At 45.9% G+C, this 23,994-nt stretch overlaps 2 protein-coding genes across 6 annotated transcripts; one reads left to right on the plus strand and one right to left on the minus strand.

Annotated features, from left to right (window-relative positions):
- Positions 1 to 476: 476 nt before the first annotated feature.
- On the plus strand, positions 477 to 9,604 carry LOC143011123 (uncharacterized). Of its 4 annotated transcripts, none has more exons than XM_076163845.1 (18): positions 477 to 715; positions 907 to 964; positions 1,613 to 2,185; positions 2,498 to 3,203; positions 3,476 to 3,557; positions 3,638 to 4,205; positions 4,351 to 5,361; positions 5,616 to 5,696; positions 5,804 to 5,916; positions 6,027 to 6,085; positions 6,178 to 6,267; positions 6,363 to 6,406; positions 6,555 to 6,727; positions 6,841 to 6,911; positions 7,010 to 7,152; positions 7,251 to 7,395; positions 8,081 to 8,227; positions 8,725 to 9,604. In XM_076163845.1, the coding sequence occupies exons 4-18, from the start codon at positions 2,649 to 2,651 to the stop codon at positions 9,004 to 9,006; spliced, it is 3,564 nt and encodes a 1,187-aa protein (XP_076019960.1). In that variant the 5' UTR covers positions 477 to 715; positions 907 to 964; positions 1,613 to 2,185; positions 2,498 to 2,648; the 3' UTR covers positions 9,007 to 9,604. The 4 variants fall into 4 exon arrangements, with proteins under 4 accessions (XP_076019960.1, XP_076019959.1, XP_076019958.1 ...); XM_076163844.1 differs by having other exon boundaries at positions 477 to 677; XM_076163843.1 differs by lacking the exon at positions 1,613 to 2,185.
- A 6,244-nt stretch (positions 9,605 to 15,848) lies between these two features.
- pax8 (paired box 8) lies at positions 15,849 to 21,724 on the minus strand. Of its 2 annotated transcripts, none has more exons than XM_076164063.1 (11): positions 21,703 to 21,724; positions 19,798 to 19,963; positions 19,475 to 19,672; positions 19,280 to 19,356; positions 19,043 to 19,168; positions 18,767 to 18,942; positions 18,542 to 18,659; positions 18,114 to 18,338; positions 17,439 to 17,540; positions 16,197 to 16,283; positions 15,849 to 15,919 (listed from the first exon to the last, which is right to left on the minus strand). In XM_076164063.1, exons 1-11 carry the CDS (start codon positions 21,722 to 21,724, stop codon positions 15,849 to 15,851), a joined length of 1,368 nt encoding a protein of 455 aa, XP_076020178.1. The 2 variants fall into 2 exon arrangements, with proteins under 2 accessions (XP_076020178.1, XP_076020177.1); XM_076164062.1 differs by having other exon boundaries at positions 18,105 to 18,338.
- Between the last annotated feature and the right edge of the window lie 2,270 nt (positions 21,725 to 23,994).

Below are 23,994 nucleotides of genomic sequence, written 5' to 3' on the forward strand. Positions count from 1 at the left end.
TACTTAAAACACTTAAAGTGATGTTATGTGAATGGTGTTATTGCAGATAAAATTAATAAATGCTAACGGCAACTTTTGTTATTTTAGGACAGTATAATAAAGGAAATGCAGACAAATACAGTCCACATTAATTAAAACAAATAATAATAATAAATAATATGTAGTTGTATCAGCATTAATGAAAAGAGCACAACCTAATAATTCTTTGGAGGTTTTAATGGGGCTCTGTATACAATTCCTGTTTCATATACAGTAGGCCCTGCATTTCAGCCACAAAGCCATTACACAAACAAAAAGAGGTAAATACTTGTGTGGGGCTGATTACTTCTATTGGAATTGTGACGCCTTCTGGTTTCACTGCATGATTTCTGGTTTGCGTTGCAGGAATGAGGCTGTGCCACTCCCCTTACCTGTCCTTTGCGTGTGTGCTGACATGCCTTCAGGACAGTGGGCGTGGGCTGAGGCCTCTCAGGTGTCTTTGAGTCGTCTGCCAATCACAATGTGCCCTTTCTTCCTATTTGTTACCTTTCAGCAGCTCCTCTCCGCTCTCCAAAGTCTCCCCTTTCTTTACCGGCCATATCTGCTGACAGACGAACAGGACAGAGGGAGGCGGAAGTCTGATCGTGAGCCTTCCAGAATGGACAGGAGCCACCAAAGAGAACTGGATCCAGACTAGCGTGTGTGACTTGCATGCATGTCGATACGACACCACAGAGTAAGAAAGGCAGCCAGACTTAATGAGAGTGGTGTGTGAGGCTTGTTTGTTAAACGTGCTCCAGGCTCAGGCAACTGAGGGGGTATCTGTGTGCTCGTGTGTGTGTGTGCGTGAATGTCTGTGATGGAAAAGCTCTTTGACAGTGCAACAAACCCAGCATAACACAGCGGTTTGTCTTTCCCTCCCACAAGACTCTAAGCCTCACAAGTCGGCTGATCATATGATGTTGCATTAAAGAGCCAGGAGGAGGTAAGTCACACTTTAAACCCTCCAGATTTTCCCTCCTAATGAGGGATTTTCTTTCTTTGACATTTAAAAACCGTAATGTTTAGGTCTTTGCCATGTTCACCTCTAGAGACTTAGGAATCTAAAACCTGGTTAACAAACCCTTTTATAGACAAATTCTGTCACGGCACGTGTTTTGATTATTCACACTTTTCGCAATTTTCATTTCTCCCACTTGGGTCAGGGTTTGTTCCTCTTTTTACTGTGCAGCATCAGTGTAGTGGTATTCAAGGGCATTCAGTCTGTGGTTCAGCAGAGAAAAGGTTTTACAAGTGTCTGACAATAGCTGACTTTGTTCTCATTATCTCATTGACATAGTTCAAAAAGTGTGTCTCCATCTCTGCGCTCTCTGGAGATGCATACAAAACATTATTGTACCATTTTTACCATCAGTAACACTGCCAAAGATAACAGCAAATGTAGAGGATTATCTGTGTTATCGTGCCAAACATTCAGCATCCTATCACAGGGTGGAGATTCCAGCATCTTCCAGCATCGTTCCAAAGCAAACACATTTAATGAATTTACAGATGATGTCGTTTGTCGATCTGTGTCTCTCTCTTTTTTTTTTGGTTGCCCGTCTTACATGCAGCGACTGTTGCACCCTGACAGGAACCGAGAAGTGAGCACCCACACAGGAAATGTGGTCAAAGGCTGTCCCGGATGTCGGTTTCGTGACGTGTGTAGAATAATGAAGACAGGCAGAGAAGCAGAGAGACAGAGAGCTGAATATGCAAACCAGTGAGATATGGGAAGTTTAGAAGTATATTTCTAACTCTGATAACATTTTGTGGACCATGTGTCTCGGTGTCACAATGTGCATGATGATATCACAGCAACGGTTTAACTGTTCATCTAAAACAAACCCTGGACCCCACCCTCTCCTCCTCACTTCTCATAATCTTCACTTTACACTCCTCCTCTCTTTGCTTTCTCTGTCTCTCTTTCACTCTCTTTCTTATGCCCTCACTCGCTCACTCTGCCGATTGTTGTGTGTTGTGGTCAGGAAGTGCAGAGTGAGCTTTTGAAACATTTCCCCAAAACGCGACTGCAACAGCACATCCGCAGTGCCGCGGCAAAAAACCTTCACACCAACAAAAAGGACCGAAGTAAAATAAATGTGTGTTCTCATTCTGAGGGCGTGCAGATGGTGTAATATATTTTTGTGCTGCCACTGTGAAAGCTGTGAGTATTTCAGTTTTATTTTAGCATCGCCACCAGTGTTATGAGTGACCTATTTATCATCTTTATCGCCTAATCTGATGTTCCTCCCCAAAGGTTCTTCAAATTGAAATATGAAATTTTGGAAGTGGGTCAAGCGGAAACCAGTCTAACTAAACCATATTGTACCATCAGTCTTTCTCTCAGCACATGTCTGAGCGTTTAAAGAGAGGGGCGTCTCTCTCTCTCTCTGTTGTTTCAGGTGGAGATGTGGTGAGGTTGTATTCATCCTTTTTAAACAGTTTGAGCTATAATGGGTTTGCTCTCTCATCACAGATCTGCGCTGGAGGGTGTAACACACTTTCAGGAGCTCGCACCTGTGTGACGCTACAGCATGAGCCTCTTCATCACCGCCTTCATCACCACCGACTCATAGCTCGGAGACATTAACAGCTGCGTTTTCCGCCAAAACAAAAGGAGGAGGCTCATGGAGGAGAACGGCGTGTGTGAAAGCTCCTCTCTGCCAATCTGTCAGCCAGAGCCATGGACTTCTGCAGACCCCCAGCTCCTCAACGGACAAGAGGAGGAGGAGAAGGAGAAGGAGGAGAAGGAGGAGAAGGAGGAGGAGGTGGACGTGTGGGGGAGGATGGAGGTGCAGATAGAGCAGACACATGAGATGGAGCTGAATCCTCCCCCGAAAGGAGGTCTACAGAGTTGTGAGGAGGCAGAGCAGCAGTGGGAGCACATGCTGTGGCCGGTGTATCCCATGACGCGCACCGCTGCTCCCCTCTCCTGTGCCACGGTGCAGTGGGACATGGCTGAGCCCTCCTCAGAGGCGCTCCGGCCCTTGATGGACGGCGGCTCGTCCAATGAGCCGGACTCTGGCAGGGCGACAAGTCTGGAAGCCACGCCCCTTTCACTTCATCCATCTGAAGACGCAGACACAGAGTTTTTCTCACAGGAGGATGCAGAGGAGCAGGACGTGCTCGACTTGCTGCTGCCTCTGGACTCGAATCCAGTGTGGGTCCAAATCAGCTCTCAGGTACAGTACATGACACACACACACACACACACACACACATGCACAGAGGTGTTGTATACATATCCTGTGTAACTAACCCTTTATTCAGGGAGCATAGACTTGCTTAAGATGCGTCTCAGTATAGGTCATCACAGTTGGTTGTAGGTTGACATACAGTAGTTTGGGTCAGATGACACTCAGGGTTCTGCTGCCTACTGATCAAGCCACTGGTAAATGTACATTTTCTCACATATCACATGGTGCTGACTGGTGTGCTGTGTTGAAATCTCCAGACACGTGATTCTGTTGATGTGCAACAGCAAGCATCACTAGAAAAGGACGACTGGAGACAAGAGCCGTCAGACCGGAATAATGGTGAGTGTGAGACGCTGGGAATTAGCTGGAGGGAGGAGTGTTTCACAGTCTTGATCTTTCTGTTATTTCTGATCTTCCAGAAGTCCTTCTGAGGACAGATTCAGAAGATGAAGAGGAGCAGTTAGTGTCACAGGAAAGTGTTGAAACTGTGGAGGAAGAAGAGCAGTTAGTATCAGGAAACAGTGTTGAATATGTGGAGGAAGAAGAGCAGTTAGTATTGGAGGATAATGCAGATTCAGAAGATGAAGAGGAGCAGTTAGTATCACCGGACGGTGTTGAAACTGTAGAGGAAGAAGAACAGTCGGTATCAGAAGATGCTGTTAAAATTGTAGAAGAAGAAGAACTGCTAGTATGGGAGGACGCAATTAGAAAGTTGGACTCGTGTCATAATCCTGAGGAAAGGGAGGAGGACTCAGAAGACAGAGCGGACAAACAGCAGAGCCTGGAAGAGGAAGAGGAGACGCCGAGCATTGTGCTGACTGGGCTGGCGGATTCAGAGGAAGAGTTGCATGTTGATGCAACAAATGGGACTGACAGCGAGGAAGAGAATGCAGAGAAAGTTGAGCTCCCTGAGGTGCAGACTGTGACAAATGTCTCTTGTAATGAAGAAGACGAAGACACCAAACCTACTGGCTTCAGCTGCGATGTGTGAGTATCATGACTGTCACTCGATGTGAGAAAGAGGAACTGTTTCATAGAAGGAAGTGTGTCGACACACTAATCCTTTCATCGCAGCAGGCTTGTCACTGTACTGTGCACTGAACTACTTTGTTTGTCTTCCATGCCCTTTCAGGGAGTTTCCTCAACAACCACTACAAAGAGGCAGCACTGGACTAACAACAAACCTCCACGAGCTGATTCATCTCCTACAGTCGGAGGAAGAGAGGCTCTCAGCCAGCGACACAGAGAGCGAAGAGGACACAGAGCTACTCCAACTGTTCAATGACCATCCAGCATGTCAGACTGAAGAGCCAGCGATGTCCAAAGATGTCGATCAAAACGTGGATCCTGAGGCCACACAACAGCCAGAAGACAGCCAAGAACAAAAAGTAGAGGAAGCAGGGAATGCAGAGAGGACAGATGAGGAGATAGACGAGGAGACAGGACACTTGGAGCAGGCGGAGTGTTTAGAGCAGCAGTCAGAGTGGATAACAGATTGTGAACAACCTTCACAAGATCAAGGGCCATTAACGCAGCCTCAGAGCAGTGAGTCAGAGCCGCTTGAGGTGACCGAGTTGTGTGAGCAGATCCAGCAGGCGCAGCAGGTGGAAGTGAAACTCTCTGAAGACCAGTCAGACCTGCTGCAACATCTGGAACAGCCGCCGCAGTTAGAACCTGCAAAAGGGTCAGAACAACCTGAAGATCCGGCGACGTCGGAACAAACAGTCCACGTTGAAGCAGAAGGTCCTGGATCGGCAGAGCGGTCGCAGCAGATGGAGCCTTCAGAGCAGACCAGCCCGTCTCCAGAGGCACCAGCCCTCTCCGCGCAGACAGATGAGGTCGAGAAAGGGACAGAACAGCTGTTTCCCGTGAGCGAGGTCTCACAGCCTGCGACGGAGAGCGAGTCGGCTCGGGAGGAGCGACAGGCCGAGGTGTCACAACAGACCGGAGGGCCGTGGTGCGTGAGGGAAGGATCCTTACAGACGCTCATATCAAACGGAGGGCAGCCTGACCCAGCGGAGCCGTCGGAGCCCATTATGAACGGAAGTGGGGTTGACAGAGAGATGGCCCGGCGCCTGGCTGAGAGGCTGCACACGCTGGATGGGATCCAGCGTGCAGATGTGGTGAAACACTTAGACAAAGAGTAAGAATGTGTTTCAAGATTCTGTGTTTATCTGCATCCATCTTTATCATTTGTGTACATCTGTATAATAATATGTCGTCTGGGATTTGAACTATGAATGTTTCCCTCTTCTCAGCCGTCTAATTTAAGACACGTACTGATTTAGAGTCTGTTTCCTCAGTCTGAGCTCAGCCAAACACCACACGTGACTCTTCAGACTCAAGTTTAAGAAACAAGAAGGCCGTAACGCTGTTTCAAATTCTCTCTCTGTTTAGCAATGACTTCAGTCGCGCCGTTGGAGAAGAATACCTTAAATTCTTTGACTTCACCGGGCAAACACTGGATCACGCCCTGAGGTGAGACTGATGGAGGCGGAGTGACTAATCTGATTAAGCTTTCCCCGTCCCGCACGCTCACGAAACACTTAATCATCTGCTTTATTCACCTTTGATTTCCCTCCCAGAGCGCTCCTGAAAGTGGTGATCCTGATTGGAGAGACTCAGGAGAGGGAGCGCGTGCTGCAGCATTTCTCCGGCCGCTTCCACGAGTGCAACCCGGACTCGTTCTCCTCCGCAGGTGGACGTTATTGACTCGCTGACTTCATAGCTTGCTATTGTTTGACCCAATCAGAAGAGACAGCGTGGCAGTGAGCGATCGAAGGTAACGTCTGAATTGTGTGTCCTCAGGGGCCGTGCTGACGCTGACGTGTGCTTTAATGCTTCTCAACACCGACCTGCACGGACAGGTAGGGAAGGATTAAAGAAATGCTGATCTTACGTCGTGTTTTCTATGATATCTGTTTCACCATATGTCCAAATGTCCTGTGTGGGTTGACAGAATGTTGGAAAAGCCATGTCCTCCTCCAAGTTTGTGTCCAACCTGGATGGGATGAATGAAGGCGAGAACTTCAGCAAGGATCTCCTGAAAGTAAATCCTTCGTTAAATTTCCAGAAAGCTATCAAGTCGATTCCATTCTGGAGGAAATGTTCAATCCTTTTTCTTCCTTTTCACCTGCATTTCAGAGTTTCTACAACGCCATCAAGAGTGAGGCGCTGGAATGGGCCGTGTGAGTGCACAGCTCCTCGTTTCACTCTCCTCTGAAGGAAACTCCCTTCAAGAGGAACCTCGTGTCGTCTGTTCTTCCTCACTGATTCTTTCCGTGTCTTTGTCTCTCGCCCTCATCATCCGCGTTTGTCTCCCTTTGCCTCGTGAAGCAACGAGGAGGAACTGAAGAGCTCCGTGTTGCTGGACGACGATACTAAAAAAGATGCCCCGCTGCGCTGCAAGAGTAACCCTTTCCAGGACGTTCCCCACGACAAGAAGGCCATCGTGGTCAAACAGGGGTTCCTCCAGCGAAAGGTTCACGCTGACATAGACGGCAAACGAAGTGCGTGATATCATATTATACTGAATAAACCACATGTGCTGATATTCACCTGTACATCTTAATTATATGTTGGTAAAGATATTTCATATGTCTGTAATGTTCCCATATCTCAGCTCCTTGGGGGAAGAGAAGCTGGAAGACTTTCTATGGCGTGTTGCGCGGAATGGTCCTTTACCTACAGAAGGTCAGTCACTGTCAGCTGCTGTTCTCTGCACACGGATCTAATAGCACCCTCAGTGTTATTTAACCCTGTGTGTGTGTGTGTGTGTCTGTGTGTGTCAGGACGACAGGGGGGAGCCGCAGAGTAACGAGGAGGTGGTGAGCGTGCACCACTCCCTGGCCGAGCCTGCAGCCGACTACACCAAGAGGCCGCACGTTTTCCGCTTGCAGACCGCCGACTGGAGGGTTTTCCTCTTTCAGGCCTCGTAAGTCAGAGCGCGGCTGGAACACGCGTGTGCTGCATATGCGTGTGTGTCTTTATATGCACCGTGGTCAGTCAGCGCAACATCTGTTCCCCCCTCAGATCCAAAGTGGAGATGAATTTGTGGATCAGCCGTATGAATCTGGTGTCAGCACTCCAGTCGTCTCCTCCGTTCCCTGCTGCCGTGGGCTCCCAGAGGAGGTTCTGCAGACCCATTCTACCTGCCTCGCAATCTGCTCACACTCTGGTACACTTGCCTTCATCTCTTTATTGGTTCCATTTTTCATATGTACATTTTAATTATGTTTACTGAGTCATATTTGTTTTGTTCGTTTTGCATAGAATAATATTTATTCCTACTAGATGAAACAAAGCTTTACCTCTACAGCACAACGTTTCCAGGGGAGCTATTTCAAATATTTAAAGTTCCCTCCTTATATGAGCCAGTACACACAGTAAATGCTCTCTGACATGTATGTTGTTCACATGTCAGTTTCACCTTGAACATACCTTTAAGTAATGTGCTGATGCATCTAATATCACAGTGAAATAAATCTAAGCTGTCATCTAGTTTTCATATTTTACAGCTGGCTGACATGTTCATGTAAACAGGAACATTCTAAACCAATCCCTGCCCTCTGACCTTTTCTTTCATTGAGATGTCTCATTAATTGACACTATTGAATGGTTCCTTCCTGTGTTATGTGCTACACCGACATCCTGTTTCAACAAGAACTGTGTCAGGGCACAAAATGCTCACACACGCGCACACACACACACACACACACACACACACACACACACACACACACAAGTCAGGTGGTCTTATGTCTTTCTTGTCTCATTTGGATTGTCATCATACATTGTAAGAAGGTGAATCCTGGGGCATGCACGAGCTTATGAATTGTTTGTACAACCTAATTCTTATTCAGGAACGTCAGCTCCAGTCCCACTCAGGAATGTTGGAGTCATTCGAGGCGGACCTGCTGTACCTGCAGCAGAATCTTCCTGATGGCCGAAAGGCCAAAGCCAAGGAGCTGGAGGAGCACCGGGTCAGAGCCGAGTACCTGCATCATGAGGTAATGGAGGAGATCTGATTCTCTCTCTCTCCTGCTCCCCCCCCCCCTGCCTTCAGTTTAGTAGGTGTTACGATTCTTTCCAATGTTCCAGATGTTGTTTTTCCACTCTGTTAGCCAGATATGTTTACTTGGAGAGACCACACACTTTGACAGTAAGTGTGTTTAGGGACTTGGCCTGGGCTGCCACCTACTGGCATTAGTGTAAACTTTGTGAGTGGTTATTTCTAACTCTCTGCTGTATTGGCAACTGTACTGCAGAATGTCACTTTTTACAGACTTTGTTGTAGAATTTGCTCATTACATCATGTCTATGTAGCGCCTCCTAATTAGCCCAAAACATACCACCATTCAGCATAATCCACAATCTCACAGACTGCTGCTGTAATGTGTATATCAACATGTCACAAGCGGTTGTTTATGTACATTAATTAGACTATTAAGTGCTTCCATCTGTTTATAAGCCATGTGACCCTGTTTCTCTCATTCCAACCCCAAAGATCTGTCGCTATGAGGTCTACATCCAGGTGCTGGAGGCCTGGCAGAGTGTGAAGCAGACCGGTGAAGCCGTGCTGAGCGCGGCGGGTCTGAACCTCTTCGATAAAGCCATGCACACAGAGGAGGGGCCGGGCGAGGAGGACGGCGGGCTGAAACGCTCTCACTCCAGCCCGTCTCTGGAGCTGGACATGGCCACTACCACTGTGATCAAAGTCAGACGCAATATTTCTGAAAGAAGGACGTACCGCAGGACCATCATTCCTCGGAGGAATAAAGACGTTTGAAAGGTGTGTGAACAGACGACAGGTCAGTGAGTGTGTGGGGGTCGTTCCTGTGCACTGAGGATGTTTGTTATTTTAGCGCCGATCAACACAAAGTGGAATAAGAGGGGAAGACTTCCAGTGGTCATGTCTGAATTCTGCCTGAGCACGTCTGCTGTGATGTGTTATTTTTACATTAATTTTCATTACTTTTTCATGACATCATCCATATTTTTTCAGTGGCACTTTTTTTTACAATAATGGACTTTAAGTGGATCATTCTCCGTGAAAGTCTTTGATGAGTGACTCAGAATATCTGGACCTGAATTGTATTATTGTGTTCAGGCGTCGAAACGGTACAAAGCTGCTGTTTGCTAGTCTATGCCACAAGAGGGCGCTGTGCTACAGAGAATCCCTGAGTGAAGCGAAAGGAATAGACAGAGATGTCAGTTTTATAATGATGTATTTTTATTAAGTCTAAATTGCACTTTTGTTTGTTCTAGAAAATGTGTAAAAAATTGAGTTTTCTATAATGACAACAATTAAAATGTACAATATGAAGGTTTCATTTCAAAATGCTGTGTATTTGTTTGGGAGAAATAAAACGTTCCTTACATTCACACCGGGGTTAACACCGCCTTTAATTCAGCTGTTTACAAGATTAAAGGCAAATAAAGTCGCACTCTTCCTCTATTGGGCACCATTGAACAACAAGAACAGCTGATGAGTGTGCAAGATGTTTCATCATGAACACTTAGACAGCCAGGTTTCAAAACAAAAGGGATACTTGTTTGTTAAATGAGCTCGTTTGAACCATAATTTAACTAAATGAAGTCTTTCCTGTCCTAAAGCTCTTCAGACTCAGCTTTCAATAAAACCTTCATATAAAGTTGCACGGTCACCTCAATTATGAATCTAAACTGTTTGCGACATGATTTCTGTAAGAAAGGTGCAGAGTGTGTGTGTGTGTGTGTGTGTGTGAGAGAGAGAGAGAGAGAGAGAGATCGCTCTCAGTGGCACGGGCCCCATTTTGTTCTCTTTCAGCCTGACATGTTGAGCAGCAGTCGGCCTGCGGTGGACAACAAAAAGAACAGGATGTCTGGAAGTAAGCACCCCCCCCCCTTCACACACACACACAAACACACACGGACACACACACATTCTTCTTTAATGTCCAGTATTATACACAGGAATGTGATGTGACAATGGGTAACACGGTGAAGAGCACAGACAAAGCAGGCGGGGTCACGCCATTCTGTCTTGGTGTCTTGTGTGTCCACATGGGATGAAGGGACATTTTTGTTATACCTGGTGTTCCCATTTCCTCCTCCTCCTCTTCCTCCCACATAGGAAAACCTCTGTCCTGCAGGTTGTTAGAGGACGCTGTGAGCGATCAGCTGTGTGTGCTGCAGATTGGATTGCTCCGTTAATGTGATAATGCTCATCTTCTTGTCCCCTGAATGGCTGCAGTCTCCATTCATTCACTGGAATAACAACAGCTCATTAAGATAAAGTCAGATTCCGCAGATTGGGCTGATTGATGGGCCGCGTGAATGACAGGTGCCCCGGGCCGTCACTGGCTGCCGCCGCGCTGAAAGGCGACGCCATCTCTGCTAACCTGAATGCTCTCAGCTCTGTGACAAAATGTGTGTGTGGAGAGAAACGTTTCCTCTTGCATTTCTTCTTGGCCCACCCTCTCCGAATGGTTGTTATTGCGTGTTTGGCGCTGGCGTCACTGCAGAGCTCTCCACCAAAGCTCTTCTCACATGGCCTGTGGACCATGACGTCGGTGATGGTGGCCTTGTTTTGGAGTGCCATCGCTCTCCTCCCCTCCAACAACAAAGAGTGGCTGAAGCAGCAGGGGCTGCATTAGCCGCTGGGTTCAGAGGGCATCCTTCCCAAGGAATTGGCCTGTTTTTGTTCCATCTGCGCCGCTCCATTCTGACGCCTGAGAGCTTTGTGAGACTCAGTCAGGCCTGGCTGGGTAATTAAAAAGGCAAGAGCAGGACTTGTGATCATTAGGGGTTTGTCCACTTTGCTTTTTTTCCACCCAGCAGCATCCACTTCTTCTTCCTTTTTACCTTCTCCTCCACTCACACACAGTCAGTAAATATAAGCCTCAAAGACACGCACACGCTGTCTACACGGCGTTCCGTGTTTGCCGGCGCTCGCGTACGTTCATGTCCCTCCCGACACACATTCTCCATCTGCTGCTGACGCCTTGCACGCTCTACTTGTTACTCTTGATCTCTTATCTGCACTAACACTTGATTTCTCCCTCTCTGTCTATTCAAGAAGCCCCCTCTTCCTCTCCTCTGGCTTAGCCCCCCTCCTCCTCCTCTGTCAGCAGCTTTGCTCTTGACTGCCGGTGTTGAGACGTGGCTTTCTCTGCACAGGGGCTCTTGAAACGTTTCTGCGCTCCTTTCAGCAGTTTTGTTCTCCTTTCTTCCTCTTTCACTGAGACATTAATTCCGCTCTCTCCCTCCCCTGCTCACAGCCGACGAGGGTCCTCCGCTGCCAAAGAGCCCGGCGCAGTGAACATATCGCTGTTATTCTGCTTTTCAATGGGATGTGATATTCTTTTACTACTGTAACTCGATGTGAAAGAAATGGGAGGCACTGGAGACAAACCTGAAATGGAGATGTGCTCCTTCGCCCTTTCTCTCTAGATTGCACTCGTTACTGTTGCTTTTATGACGGGCCGGACTTACAAACCCAGACATTTTCATTCAAATCCACTCCAAACATGAATAACACTTTTTTTGTGTTTTGTGTATCCATCCTTTAATCGGCAAAACAAAAGTCCGCTCTCATACCAAAGCGCCTCATTGAGAGAGTTTGGACAAGTGCCTGCCTTGCTGAAGGGCGTTTCCAGACATGACCTCTCTTTGGCTTCTCCCCAGGCTCCGACAACACTCCTCAGGCAGAGGCTCGGTAGCTTCTAACGCGTCGGACTCGCGGACAAACATAAAGAAAACCGAACGGGAGCTTTAAAGCAGCACAACGCACGTTAATGCAATGCACAGCCTATTAGACCCCCAAGAATGTCTGTGAACTTATCTCCTCCATCTTATCTGGTTCATCTCAAACCTTTGAACTTGTATAGGAATTTGAGTTTTAATGGCCGAATTTGAATCGTAGTGTATTTGCACGCGTCGTGTTATCTTCAATCTACAGTTTGTCAATGAGGAAGACAACAGTGGAGAAGTGTGTGTGTGTGATGCTGGGTGAAGTATTTGCCAGCTGTGTTTGACTCCCTGGCCTCCACAGGTCACCCCTCTCCCTCGGGGCAGTACCTGATACCTGGAAGATTTTATCCACCTTGGTGTATATACATATAGTGCTGCATGTGGGTGGGTGTGCATGTGTGTGTGTGTTGTGTGCTCTGAAAGGTGCGTTTTCCTCAATGACTCCCAGTCAATAGCCGCTTCCTGCCTTGAGGGCCCGTGTGTTGTTTAATAGGCCGGTGTGACACAGGGCACCTGTGTTCCTACACAGATACACTCTCTGTTTGACCACTTTGCTCTGTTTGACTGGCACATTTGTTCCAGCTCCCATTATGCTTAAAGGTGGAGAGATTAGATACCTGCTTGAAATTTGAGGAAGGTTCTGTCATTTGAAGTCTGGGACTCTGGTTCAATCAGAGATGTTTGAGTTTAGCTGTGAAAACCAGGGACAGAGAGGAAGTGACGTCTTCTGTGTGTAAAAACAAAATAAGGCCAAAAGAGTTCAGAATAATCACCCGTCCTTTGTCATAAACAATTAATAAACAAGGTGCTGGGTTCACTTACACAATCTGGGTTAAGTGCTTTTCTCCCTGGAGCCACAAAGACCCCCGAGTTGGGAGGTGCCGGGTCAGACGCGGGAGTCTCGCCATTCACAGTCTAAAACAACAGCGTGTCCCCCCTCAGCCTCATTTGTACGGACAAATTCCGTCAACCCTTGCAACACTTAGTCACTGGACTGAATTGCCTCAGACCCAGAGATAAATGGAGAACTTTCCAGATGACTGACGCGGCACAACCCTGGCCCGTCATTCCAGTGACTGCCACACACTCATCCGCTGCCTTTTTGGAAGCAATTTCTCCAGAGGCCCCCTGTTCTGTCTTTGAGTTTGTCCCTATTGTGGTAATAGGACACATGCCCTTTTATTCCAAAGACACACAGACACACACACACACACACACACACGCACACACACACACACGCACATACCACAGACATACATACAGAGAAAGAGAGAGGAGCAATGTTAGTATGTCGCTGTGTTAAATGTAGTGACTCCCCCGTCCTGCCAACTTTGTCTGCCCTCAGCTGTTCCGGCCCGGTGCCTGTATTGTGCTGGTGGGCTCATTACCAGAAGCGCTGTGGCCCAAAAACCTCCCGGCTAATAGGCCCGGAGAGAGAGAGAGAGGGGGAGAGAGAGAGAAAGAGAGAGAGAGAGATTCCTCCTGTAGTGGAATATAATGTTTTGTTTTTTACTCTTTTGGCACTCCGAGTGTTAATGTTTAACATTTGCTGCCGTTATTTCTCTGGCCGGCCGTCAGCTGGTGTGCGGAATGTGAAATTGCGAGTACAATGGATTGCCACATCGGCTTCAGAGCTCCTCTGTGGACGGGAGTGTGTATGAATGAATGTATATAGATGTGTGTTTCTGCATGCCTGAGCAGGGAAGTGGAAAGAAATGAGCGTCCAGTCAGTTGGTGCGGTTGGTGGGCTGTCTGGAGTGGGTCAGTCCACTTATACAACAGCAGGTTGGAGAGCAGCTTTTGTTTAAAGTTTACAGTTCGGTGTGTGTGTGTGTGTGAGGTGAGTCAGGGAAATGGCAGGCGTGAAGAGAAAGACAGATGTCACGGTTAATTTTTTATTATGTGCCTTGAGTTAACTGATGTGTGGGGTTTTTGAGTGATTTTCCTAGAAGTCGTACAATAGCAATAATAGTTTGACCCGAAAAAAGTTTGTTTCTGAATTAACCTTTGAGCCACGCTGATGTTTGTCTGTAGAAAATGAGCGGAGAGGGTAGGGTGGACTAATGAGAGGAAGTATCAGCCAGCACAAGTCAGACAGAGAGAAAAAAAATAGTCAGAAAGAAAAGAGACAGAAATAGCAAAAGAGATCGCCAGGTTAAAATGAAAGAGAAAACATAGAAAAATATCAAATCAGACAAAGAAAGAAAACTAAAAAAGTAAATGAAACCAACATATGTCACCTTTTTAAAAGATGGAAGATGGTCCTTATCATGCCATTAACGACCAACATCAACCAAAAAATCCAACAAAAATAAACAATGTCATCTTAGAATCAACAAATAAATGAAGTTTTTTTTATGAATTGTCAGTCTATATTTTTATATTTTGCCTTTATGCAGAAAACCTACAGCTATCTTTGTAGCCAATATCTTTACCCGCCGCGTGGTATTAGAACGTAACGTGTAATTATGAGTACATCGTAACAAATTGCTGCAAGGTGCCATCCGGGTAACTTCTCCTCTCCGCCCGGGCACGAGGCTGCCGCGCGGCTCTCACGTGCGCTGCCTGCCAGCAGCCTTCGGTCGGAGCGCGCGCGCGGCCCTCGGCGTCACGCGGTGGCACCAGGTGGGCCGCGGCACCGGCGAACCGTGGCCTCGTTAACGTGCCGCTATAATGAGGCCGCGAAGAGGGGCGAAATAATTGCAAATAAAACTACATGATGCAGAAAATAAAAGAAGAAATTAAACAGATGCGCGTGTTTTCAGGATCATTGACTTCGTCCTCTTCAACTGCTGAGTTGCGGAAAAAAAAAAATCTGCAACATTTTACGTGCATGCAGCTGGAAGCGACGGTGTAATAATAATAATAGTAGTAATGATAATAACAGTAATAATAACGATATTTAAAAAAAGAAAAGTTTTAAGGAGACAACAGTCAAGCCATTCGTAAATTTGTCATGCTTTAATTAAAATAATTCTTTAGAAATTCATTATTTACATCTGCAATAATATTAATAACGGTATAAGAAAAAATAGTCACAGTTCTTAACAAACATCAGAACATCAGCATGACAACAAACTAAGCTCATCTGAAAGCAAAACAAACGTAATTCAAGCTTTGTTGTTTATAGCCAAATCACCAGCCCCCTCCCCTCTGTAATCATCAGAATAGAATTGCATCGCTTCCCCATAAGCAGTTCATCATTTACAGTATGTACATATTGCTAGACGGGATACATAAATTGTCTTTGAGGAGCATATGTAGGCATTTGTGTTTTAATTGTGGTTTGATGTGGCCTCCTCCAGTCAGTTAGATATTCTACATTCTCTACGTGGAAAGCTCTTCAATCTGAATTTACACAATGAAAACCACACACAAAATTCATCAGCAAGCGGACGTAGATTACACACACACACACACACACAGAAATGATGTCAGGGCTGAATAAACAATTAAAAACAGCGTTGTAAACAAAAGCAGGCATATTTCAGTGTGAAGACGTTGCATATTCACTGCAGGAGTGGTTTCAAGTTGCAGATGTGCGAGAAACAAAGTCTTTGGCCAAAACAGTGTGTAAGGAGAGCTCAGCGTGTGTGTGTGTGTGTGGAAACAGTTCAGTGTCAGTATGTGTGTAAACGTGCACGTGAGTCAGAGTTACCCTGGAAACGCTATCAGTAATGACAAATAAATAACATGTAGGCAGGTGTGGTGGACCATGACAGATGTAAAAAAAAAAAATCAGGTTGCAGGTTCATCAGCGTGTCATCCGGGTTTGGTGTTCACTCATTGGTCCATGATCACACGTGACAGCTGGTCTGTCTCATCGCCTAGTTCTAGTCCTGGTCCTGATCCTGGGCCTGGTCCTGGTCCTGGTGACCTCCACCCGCGCAGCGTGGACTAGAGGTGGTCGTAGGCGGCTGTGGACGGTGGAGCCGTGCGGGAGGCGGAGCCGTAGTAATAGGGTGAACCTGCAGGGGGCGACAGAGGGAGACCATTAGAGGTGGAGGTCAAAGATGTTGGAGGTGGATGAGATCTTCTTGATCCATCTTATCCAGCACTTTCAGATTTCAGAGCAGATGGCTGAGCTTAGACTGTTTGTTGCACATTTACTCTTATTTAAACACTGTAGTCATTCACTAAATTAGAAATTTGGGTGACAGAAGATATTGTTGAATCATAATAAGATAAAGTAATTATACCCAATTTGTCTGCCAGTATAAGGGAAGTAGTAAACACTTCACTCACCCAGTATGCTGGAGTTGGTGAACCTCCAGGCTTCACTGTAGGAGGTGTAGGGCGAGTGGCTGTAGGACTGAGCCGAGTAATCTGCACCTGCGCCGGGAAAAAAGAGAGGAAAACATCATCAGATCCAACTCTGAGATGGGCTTTACACGCCGAAAATGCAACAAACTAAGGCGACGTTTGTTATTGAGCCGTAGCCGCCGCGAGCGTGTTGAGAGTTTGCTTGTTTGTCTGTGTGCCAGCTTCAGTTTAGCTCATAATTCACCAGCAGTTAGTGTATCCTGTAAACCATTAATCTGTGGTGCAGGTGGATGTCTGAAGGTAAAATCCCCGGGCTCAGCGGTGCGTGGATGCTGCTCCCCTCATTCTCTCTCTCTCTCTTCCTCTCCCTCTCTCACTCTCTCTTTCTCACCCCCCAGGTCGTTCAGTCAGCGTGTGCCCCCTGAAATGCCCTCCTCCTCTCACTTCCTGCCTCAAACCTTCCTTGGCACTCCTCTTTCTCCTCTTTCTTTTTTTTAAACATTCCACTATCTAATTGGTAATTATGTTGGCTGGAATGAATCCCTGGGCCCCCCCACCCCCACCCCCCTTTCGTCCTAACTCCCCCCCCCCACCCTCGCTGAGTAATTGTGTATCAACGCTTCCTCACAGCGAGCCCACCAGAAAAATAATAAATCAGACCCTCTCATTTCGCGCTTCGAAGGGCAGACTTCAAATAAAAATGGCGCATCACACACCACACACACACACACACAAACGCTGCCACGCACCTGTGTGGCTCTGTGGCCGTGTGTGTGTGTGTACGTGCACAGCAAAGACTGCCTCCCCTTCGCTCAGACCTTAAAACCCCCTTCTCCCCCCCAAACCATATCTCTCTTGTGGGGCCCCCTGGTTCCCATGGCGATATTTGGTCAGAGGTGTCTGGGTGGGGGTGTGGGCAGCAGGGTGGAACCCCCCAGCCGGTTCTCTGTACCCCCTGGGCCCATGCACATACACACACACACACACACATGGCTGACCACCCTAGCAGGGCTACTCATTAACTCAGCTTGTCTCCCTGTTAATCTGCAGCCCTTCTGTCTCCTTTTCCTCTTATTTCTCCTTTCATCGCTTTGTGCTTGCCCTCCCTTCCTGCTGGACTCATTCAGCACCCGGTGACTTTCGCTTTGGCACAGATTCTCCCATTTGACTTTGCGCGTTGCGGTATTGAATTTGGGTGTGAGTGAACTAAATTGCGTCTCTTACCTGCTACCATGCCAGTGATGGCGGACGTGGAGTATCCACCCTGTCCAGGTGAGGGGATGTGAGGCGGGTAGCCTGGCAAGGTGGAACTAACCATGTCACGGCCTAAAACACACACACACACACACACACACACACACAACGTAAGACCTCGGAACATCAAAATCTATGGAAAGTACACTTTATTTCACTGAAAACTATGTTTTTCAGAATTCTATGCCTTTCTAAGTTAAAAAAGGTAACTTCCTGTGGCGAACCCACTGCACAACATCGTACATATTACAAAGATGATATTGAAACAAGGAGGCAGTTTGGTCTGAAAAAGTCCATGTCTTTGATAAAAGTCAACTACGTTTTTATTTTTAGATCAAATCTGTGGAAGTAGCTAACGTTAGCTAGCTAGCCAGCGTTGTTGCTAGCTAGTTTGATAACTTGGATGACGAAGCAGTGAGGACAGATGAAGGTTATTGTGACCAAACATTCCTGTTTTCCGGACACACTCCTTGTTCTGAAAGCACCTGCTTTCACTTTGCATTTCAATTGCATTGTATTTTCCCACAATGCATTGTCACCTAGCTTTGTCTCTAAGTTTCAGTTGACATTTTGTAGACTTCACACTTTTCACAGGCCGGTGATGAACATGCTGGGAGAGATGAATGAGATGGACGCCTCCTTTACCTGTGATGAGTGACTGACTGCTGAACTGGCCATACACAGGTGCATGATGGGAGAATGAGTTGAAGGTGTTATGGTAATTGTTGGGGCCGCTGCAGCTGCTGACAGACACGGGCCTCTGCAGCCCCTGCAGCTCCACAAAGGCCAGGTTGCACGGCGAGGGGCTCGTGCTGGTCACTTCCGGGGACATTTCCTGTTTTAAACAGAGTGGCAGCGGCTGTAGAGGGTCTGAGGGGGGGGCACGGCCAGTAGACAGGGAGGGGCGTGGGTGAGAAAATGAAAACAAATGAGATGAAAATGACTCAAACTTATTGAAGTTATGGCAAAAACAAAGAGTGAGCGGCACCGGAGGGGATTCAGGATGCTGTAACATCCTGAAATGAGAGATGATGATGCTGTCTGAGCGCCATGAGCAGCGTTGAGGGACTTACCGGCAACCATAGTGTAGCCCTGTCCTGTGAGATTTCGTCCAATGGCTGAGCTGGAGGTGGACAGGCTGCTTTTGGCCTCTTCTAGACTGCCGTTGATGAGCGACAGTGGGTACAAAGTCTGGGGACGACGGAAGACGGATTAGCTATTGGTGGATGTTGTTTGATGTTGAGTGAACGTGCTTATGGAGTCTGCGGCCGATTCATTCGATTTGTAATTACCGCTACCTGCTCTGTTTTGCTGCTGGAGGCGGAGCCGAAGGAGTCCGGCGGGTAGTGATGGCGGTCAAACCCGCAGTCCAAGTGCTGTGTGGCGGCAGAGAAGTGGTCCAGTCTCATCTGTTTCCTCGGGACGCCCCCGCTACCCTGCGAGTCCACGCTGTGCCGACAACTCTCCTGGTCACCTAGAGAGAGAGAGAGAAAGAGATGGAGGTCGATTAGATGATGGCGACTGTGGTGAAACAGGTTCTGTGTTGTGGCGTGTTGGTTTGATCCGAGTCTTACTGTCATCGTGGCTCCGCTTGCCCTCCGTGCTGGGCTGGGGAATCCCCAACAAGCCACTGATGGAGTAGGTGGAGCCCAGAGAGTCCGAATGTGGAGACTCAGGAGGAGTGACGGCCGAACTGGGAACTGAGAGAGACAAATGAGACGGACAGTGAGACAGAGACATTGATAATTAATCAGTAGATGATACACCCAGGTTTTGTGGACTTTGTGTGTGTGCGTGTGTGTGAGACGTACTTAGAGTCTGTCCTGGACTTAGACCTTTGCCGTCCAGAGGCAGATTGAACGGCTGCTGGACCTTTGTTCGGATTATTCTGAAACGAAGAGGACAAATGGGCCTGAGTGAGCAGCTTAGATGTTATGTCCAAAACCAATCAGCCAAGTCCTGAGTGACATATGAAAACACATTCACACAGGGTTCAGTTGTGTTACCTGTTAATGGAGCTCACGCTAGGCACGGTGTCGCCGTCACACACTCCCTCCGCCAGCAGCCGGTCCCTGATTTCCCAGGCGAACATGGTGGGGTTTTGCCTCTTGTAGTCTGCGATCTTCTCCACGACCTTCGGTGTGGCCACTTTGGGCTTGGAGCCGCCGATCACACCCGGCTTGATGCTGCCGGTCTCGTAGTAGCTGAAGATCATGAGATTATTATATTAAAAACGAACACTGACCCTGTTCCTCACGCGTTAACAGACTTCAAAGGTCAAACACGGGACCAGAGGTTGATTAACAGTTAGAGGACATGACATGCTTACCGTCCCAGGATCTTGCTGACGCAGCCGTGGCTGACTCTGAGCTGCCGGGAGATGTCACAGGGCCGGACGCCCTGGTGGGCCATGTCCACGATGCGTTGCCGGATCACCTCCGGAAGCGGACGGCCATTAACAAACATTCCGCCTAGTTGGTTAAGACCCCCATGACCTGGGGGAGGAGGGGGGATGAACACTTATAAATGTCGTGAAATCTGAACCCATGAGCAACTGACAACATCGCCGAGCTACAATTTAAACATGTACACGCAAACTTAACCTACGCTCAAAGAAGAAACAGGCCATCTTAGCCATCCACAGCTTTAGAATACAAAACCTGTCCTCACATTTAGCCTGAATGACAGAAACTATAATACAAATACAAGCTCCTGTCTCACATATGAGGATTATGATATAAAGACTGTGAAAAATAATCCAAAGACACAGCAGAATGGGGACAGTGAGGACTCACGCCCGCGTTTAAAAGGGAACCGGCTGATAAAATAGGATTTGACAGAGTTTGGACTGCGATCCACACTGTGGCAATGTGAGTGTGTGTGGCGGTGTGAGCGAGCCTTAGTAAGTTTAGTGAGCATTTGAACGAAGATTTTGACATAGAAATTGATTTAAATGAAGAACAGCATATATATTTTGCAATTCGAATATAGTTTTATATTTATATCTATATATTAGAAGTCTATTTTTACGTACAAGTCAATTGTAAAATGAATACTTCTTATAGGATGTGAGATTCAACAAACAATATCTTCACATGTATGTTGGTTACTAGATATTTGGTAATATTGTGAGGCAGTAAGTCCATAATAATATTGAGAACTGATCTCCCTACATGTGAAATGTGTTGATTTCAGGCAGGGAGGCTGAAACCAAAGACCCGTTCAGATGTTTCCTGACTGCACGGTGGTGACTCTGCAAGAACACCATGGCTTTTAATTTAACCCATTCAAGCTTCCTTTCTGAAGCTCTTTTTCCCAGCTTTCATTTCCACATCAAACAGCGGCGGGACCAGGCCGGGGAGGATGAAGAGAAGGAGGAGGAGAGATGGGTGGGAGGAGGAGGAGGAGGAGGAGGGGGTCTCTATTAACGCTGCCAGCGGAGTGTGGAAAAAAATCTCCCCGCCAAGCTTCATCAACCTGCAGGATATTAAAGCGGAGCAGCCCTGAGGGGGATGGAGGTGCACGTACACGCACACACACGGGCACACGCAAAAGAAGGCGAGAAAACGGTGAGCGGCAAATAAATGGAGGAGAGAGAGAGAGTGTGACGACATGCAGGTTTATATATTTCACATGTATGTTTATATATAGGATTAAATCTGGTATATTCTTGGCCCATTTTAAGGATGCTCCTTTTTGGAAGCTATTTCTATTGGGTATTCTATTCAATTGTGTGTAAGGCTTTGAAGGAGAAACAGAGACATTACAGAGCAGGTGCTGGGGAAATTAAATATGAAAAAGGATTAAATTATGCTTGAAGAGTTAAAACATAAAGTCAAGTCCATATATGGATGTAGATCTAATGGTCTCAGTTCTAGATAGATACATAGATACAGCCTGAGACATAAACATAAACAAGCCTCTGAGCCTCCTCCATTCAGAGTCATTCTTCTCCTCGGACGGTCCAAATAGAAGAATGACTCTGAATATATATACCTGACAGCCTCAAGTGCCATTTAATTACCCTCCTCAGTATCCTCCAAAACAAATGCAACTCACTCTGTAAGAATCACAATAAGCTGACAGGATGCGTCGGTGCATCCCAATTTCTTCCCCTACAGTGATTGATTGTGAGAGGGAACCAGGCGGGCCGAGTGTGTGTCCAGTCAGCAGTATATCTCTGATAGTGCAAACAGGAGTGTGAAGAGCCGCTCAGCTTGTGTTGTCTATTTACCTCTTCCCATATTGTTGGACATATCCCTGAGTTTTTGGTCCGCAGTCCACCAGCGGAATGTGACGGCCTCCTCCACGTTGTCCCCGCAGTTAAAGTGTTTTTACTCCACGTCTTGCCTCGTCTAGCCTGAGTGTGTGTGCTCCTGAAACACCGCAGGAGGACATGGGTTTGTGAGAATGGCTGTGTTTTGTTTTTTTGCCTGTTTAGAAATGTGATGCCTCTGAGAATTGAATCACACTCTTTCCTTCTTCTTTAGGTGTAAAGGTGTGAGTGTGAAGACATGCATTCTGGGACATTTGACCCTGACCCTAAAGGCCAACATGTCTGCATTAGACTGAATGGAGAGGTATGTTTGACATCATCCACACTTGTTATAAATGCTCTAATTTAGTTATCACTGTTTGCACCACCTCTCTGCTTCTCCCTTTATTCTGCCCAGCTGACGTCTGTTATGCTGATAATCTCTCTTCATCAACTCCCTGAAGTTATTAATTATTATTGACTGTGCTCATTAATCAATTTCCACTTATCACAATGAGTTAGTATTTATTTACAGCAAAGTGAAGGGCCTATATTGTGACTAATAGTGCAGTGTTGCTTAAATAAAGCGCCTGCAGTTGAGTCTTCACTGTAAACTGAGGATGAAATAATGAGTGAATGTGAGTTAATGTGAGAGGAAGCTCACATTATTGATCCCAACAACATGGAGGTTTTACACCCAGCTCTGATTTGTTGAACAAAGAAGAAGAAAAACATGGATGAAATAAAAGATAGGGATTTTTACATATATGCAATAACTGTGTGTCGATGCTCTAAGTACTTAAGTGTGTGTGTGTGTCTGTGTCTGTGTGAAAAGCTGCCAACTCCATAAAGAGTAAAGTGCCAAGATCAGAGACAATTATGAGCAAAAACATTTGATAAGTGAAGTAAACTGAGACAGTGAGAGCAACATGCATAATGAATGAACACGGATGTTTATATAGAAATCTTAAGTTCAGTCTGGAACTGATGAATACTGTAAATATTTGTTTTTATTCTCATCCTTTGCTGCAGATCTTAGAATAAATCAAATTATGCACAGATTTGGGGTTAAATTCGAGTTTAATCTTCACTGTGTAAATGCAGATGAATTGTTTGACACACTAACATGATTGGCCTCCGATTTGTGAGCAGTTAAAAAACTCTTAACTACCTTTGATAAACTATGATCAAGTATTTGAATTCACTTTCACTACATTAACTGCACTTTAATTGTATCATTTTCCAGCACAAAAACATTTTAATGCATTTTGGAGAAGTTAAATGTAAGTGTAAAGTTTTGGTTGAATGCCTTTATTTTTTCTTCTTATTGCTATTTATATTACTTGACTAAACAAATATTTGTAATTCCAAATTGTAAGACAAATATGTCTAAATAATTGATAATTCAATCAAAAACGAAAGAATATTTTTTCCAATCCTACATTATGATACACAGTATATGTCAGGTTGAATGATTTCCTCAGGCTGAATCCTTCAAAGTCTAATATTTAAAATATGGAAATTTTACTTTAATTCTAATTGTGTCTGATATTAACAAAATATAATAGACTTCTTAGATTTCCAATGTTATCATTTACTGCTGGGGAGTAAAACTTAACTACACCTACCATATCTACTCAATGGTATGATAGTTATTTATTGTCCCTTTAATTAAAGTGTATAAATGTTGACTCCTGTACAAATTCTGTGAAAATGACATTGAAAATATTTAAATAATGCACGAGATCACAGCGTGGTGCATCGCTCCACTAAAACTAGGACATTAACTTTACTAACACATCCGCCGTTTCATTTTATTCTCTGACATTTCTCTTATTTACACACGTCGCTTCAACGTTTTTGTTCCCCAATTATGATATTTTCCTCTATTTTTGGATTTCATTACAACTGTGGGTTAAGGGTGTAAAACTGAAAACAAAAAAATGCTTCAAGATAAAAGTGGACACTCACACTTTCTCTATGTGCGAATAGATTTAAGTATGTTTTCTATATAATAACACATTTAAAGACAAATCTAGCAGCTCCCTGAAGTGAAGGTTTATATTTGAGATCATATTAAGAACCACAGTGGGATAAATATCTCAAATTAAATTACTTTTCGTGTGTATTATGAATCGCTTCTCTCCTGTGTGTATCAGTAGCGTTCAGCTCCTTTTGGATTCATATTCATTCATCTGGACCTGCGTCACATTACATCATTATTCCTATACATTCTGCCTATTCTCTCATCGCAAACTTGCATTAATATGA

The sequence above is a fragment of the Genypterus blacodes genome, unplaced genomic scaffold (assembly GCF_046128005.1).
Source record: "Genypterus blacodes isolate CSIRO-AG114 ecotype Tasmania unplaced genomic scaffold, CSIRO-AGI_Gbla_v1 ptg000133l_1, whole genome shotgun sequence".
NCBI classification, from domain to species: Eukaryota; Metazoa; Chordata; class Actinopteri; order Ophidiiformes; family Ophidiidae; genus Genypterus; species Genypterus blacodes.

What these genes read in the sequence shown, in the direction of transcription:
- LOC143011123 (XM_076163845.1), top strand. Translation starts at nt 2,649, where the DNA reads ATGGAGGAGAACGGCGTGTGTGAAAGCTCCTCTCTGCCAATCTGTCAG. An exon ending in GAGGCGCTGGAATGGGCCGT is followed by an intron (nt 6,407 to 6,554) that starts GTGAGTGCACAG and finishes TGCCTCGTGAAG; the next exon opens with CAACGAGGAGGAACTGAAGA. An exon ending in CCGAGTACCTGCATCATGAG is followed by an intron (nt 8,228 to 8,724) that starts GTAATGGAGGAG and finishes CCAACCCCAAAG; the next exon opens with ATCTGTCGCTATGAGGTCTA.
- pax8 (XM_076164062.1), bottom strand. Translation starts at nt 21,724, where the DNA reads ATGTCCAACAATATGGGAAGAG. An exon ending in CAAGCGGAGCCACGATGACA is followed by an intron (nt 18,943 to 19,042) that starts GTAAGACTCGGA and finishes CTCTCTCTCTAG; the next exon opens with GTGACCAGGAGAGTTGTCGG. An exon ending in ACTCATCACAGGTAAAGGAG is followed by an intron (nt 17,541 to 18,104) that starts GCGTCCATCTCA and finishes TGTGTGTTTTAG; the next exon opens with GCCGTGACATGGTTAGTTCC.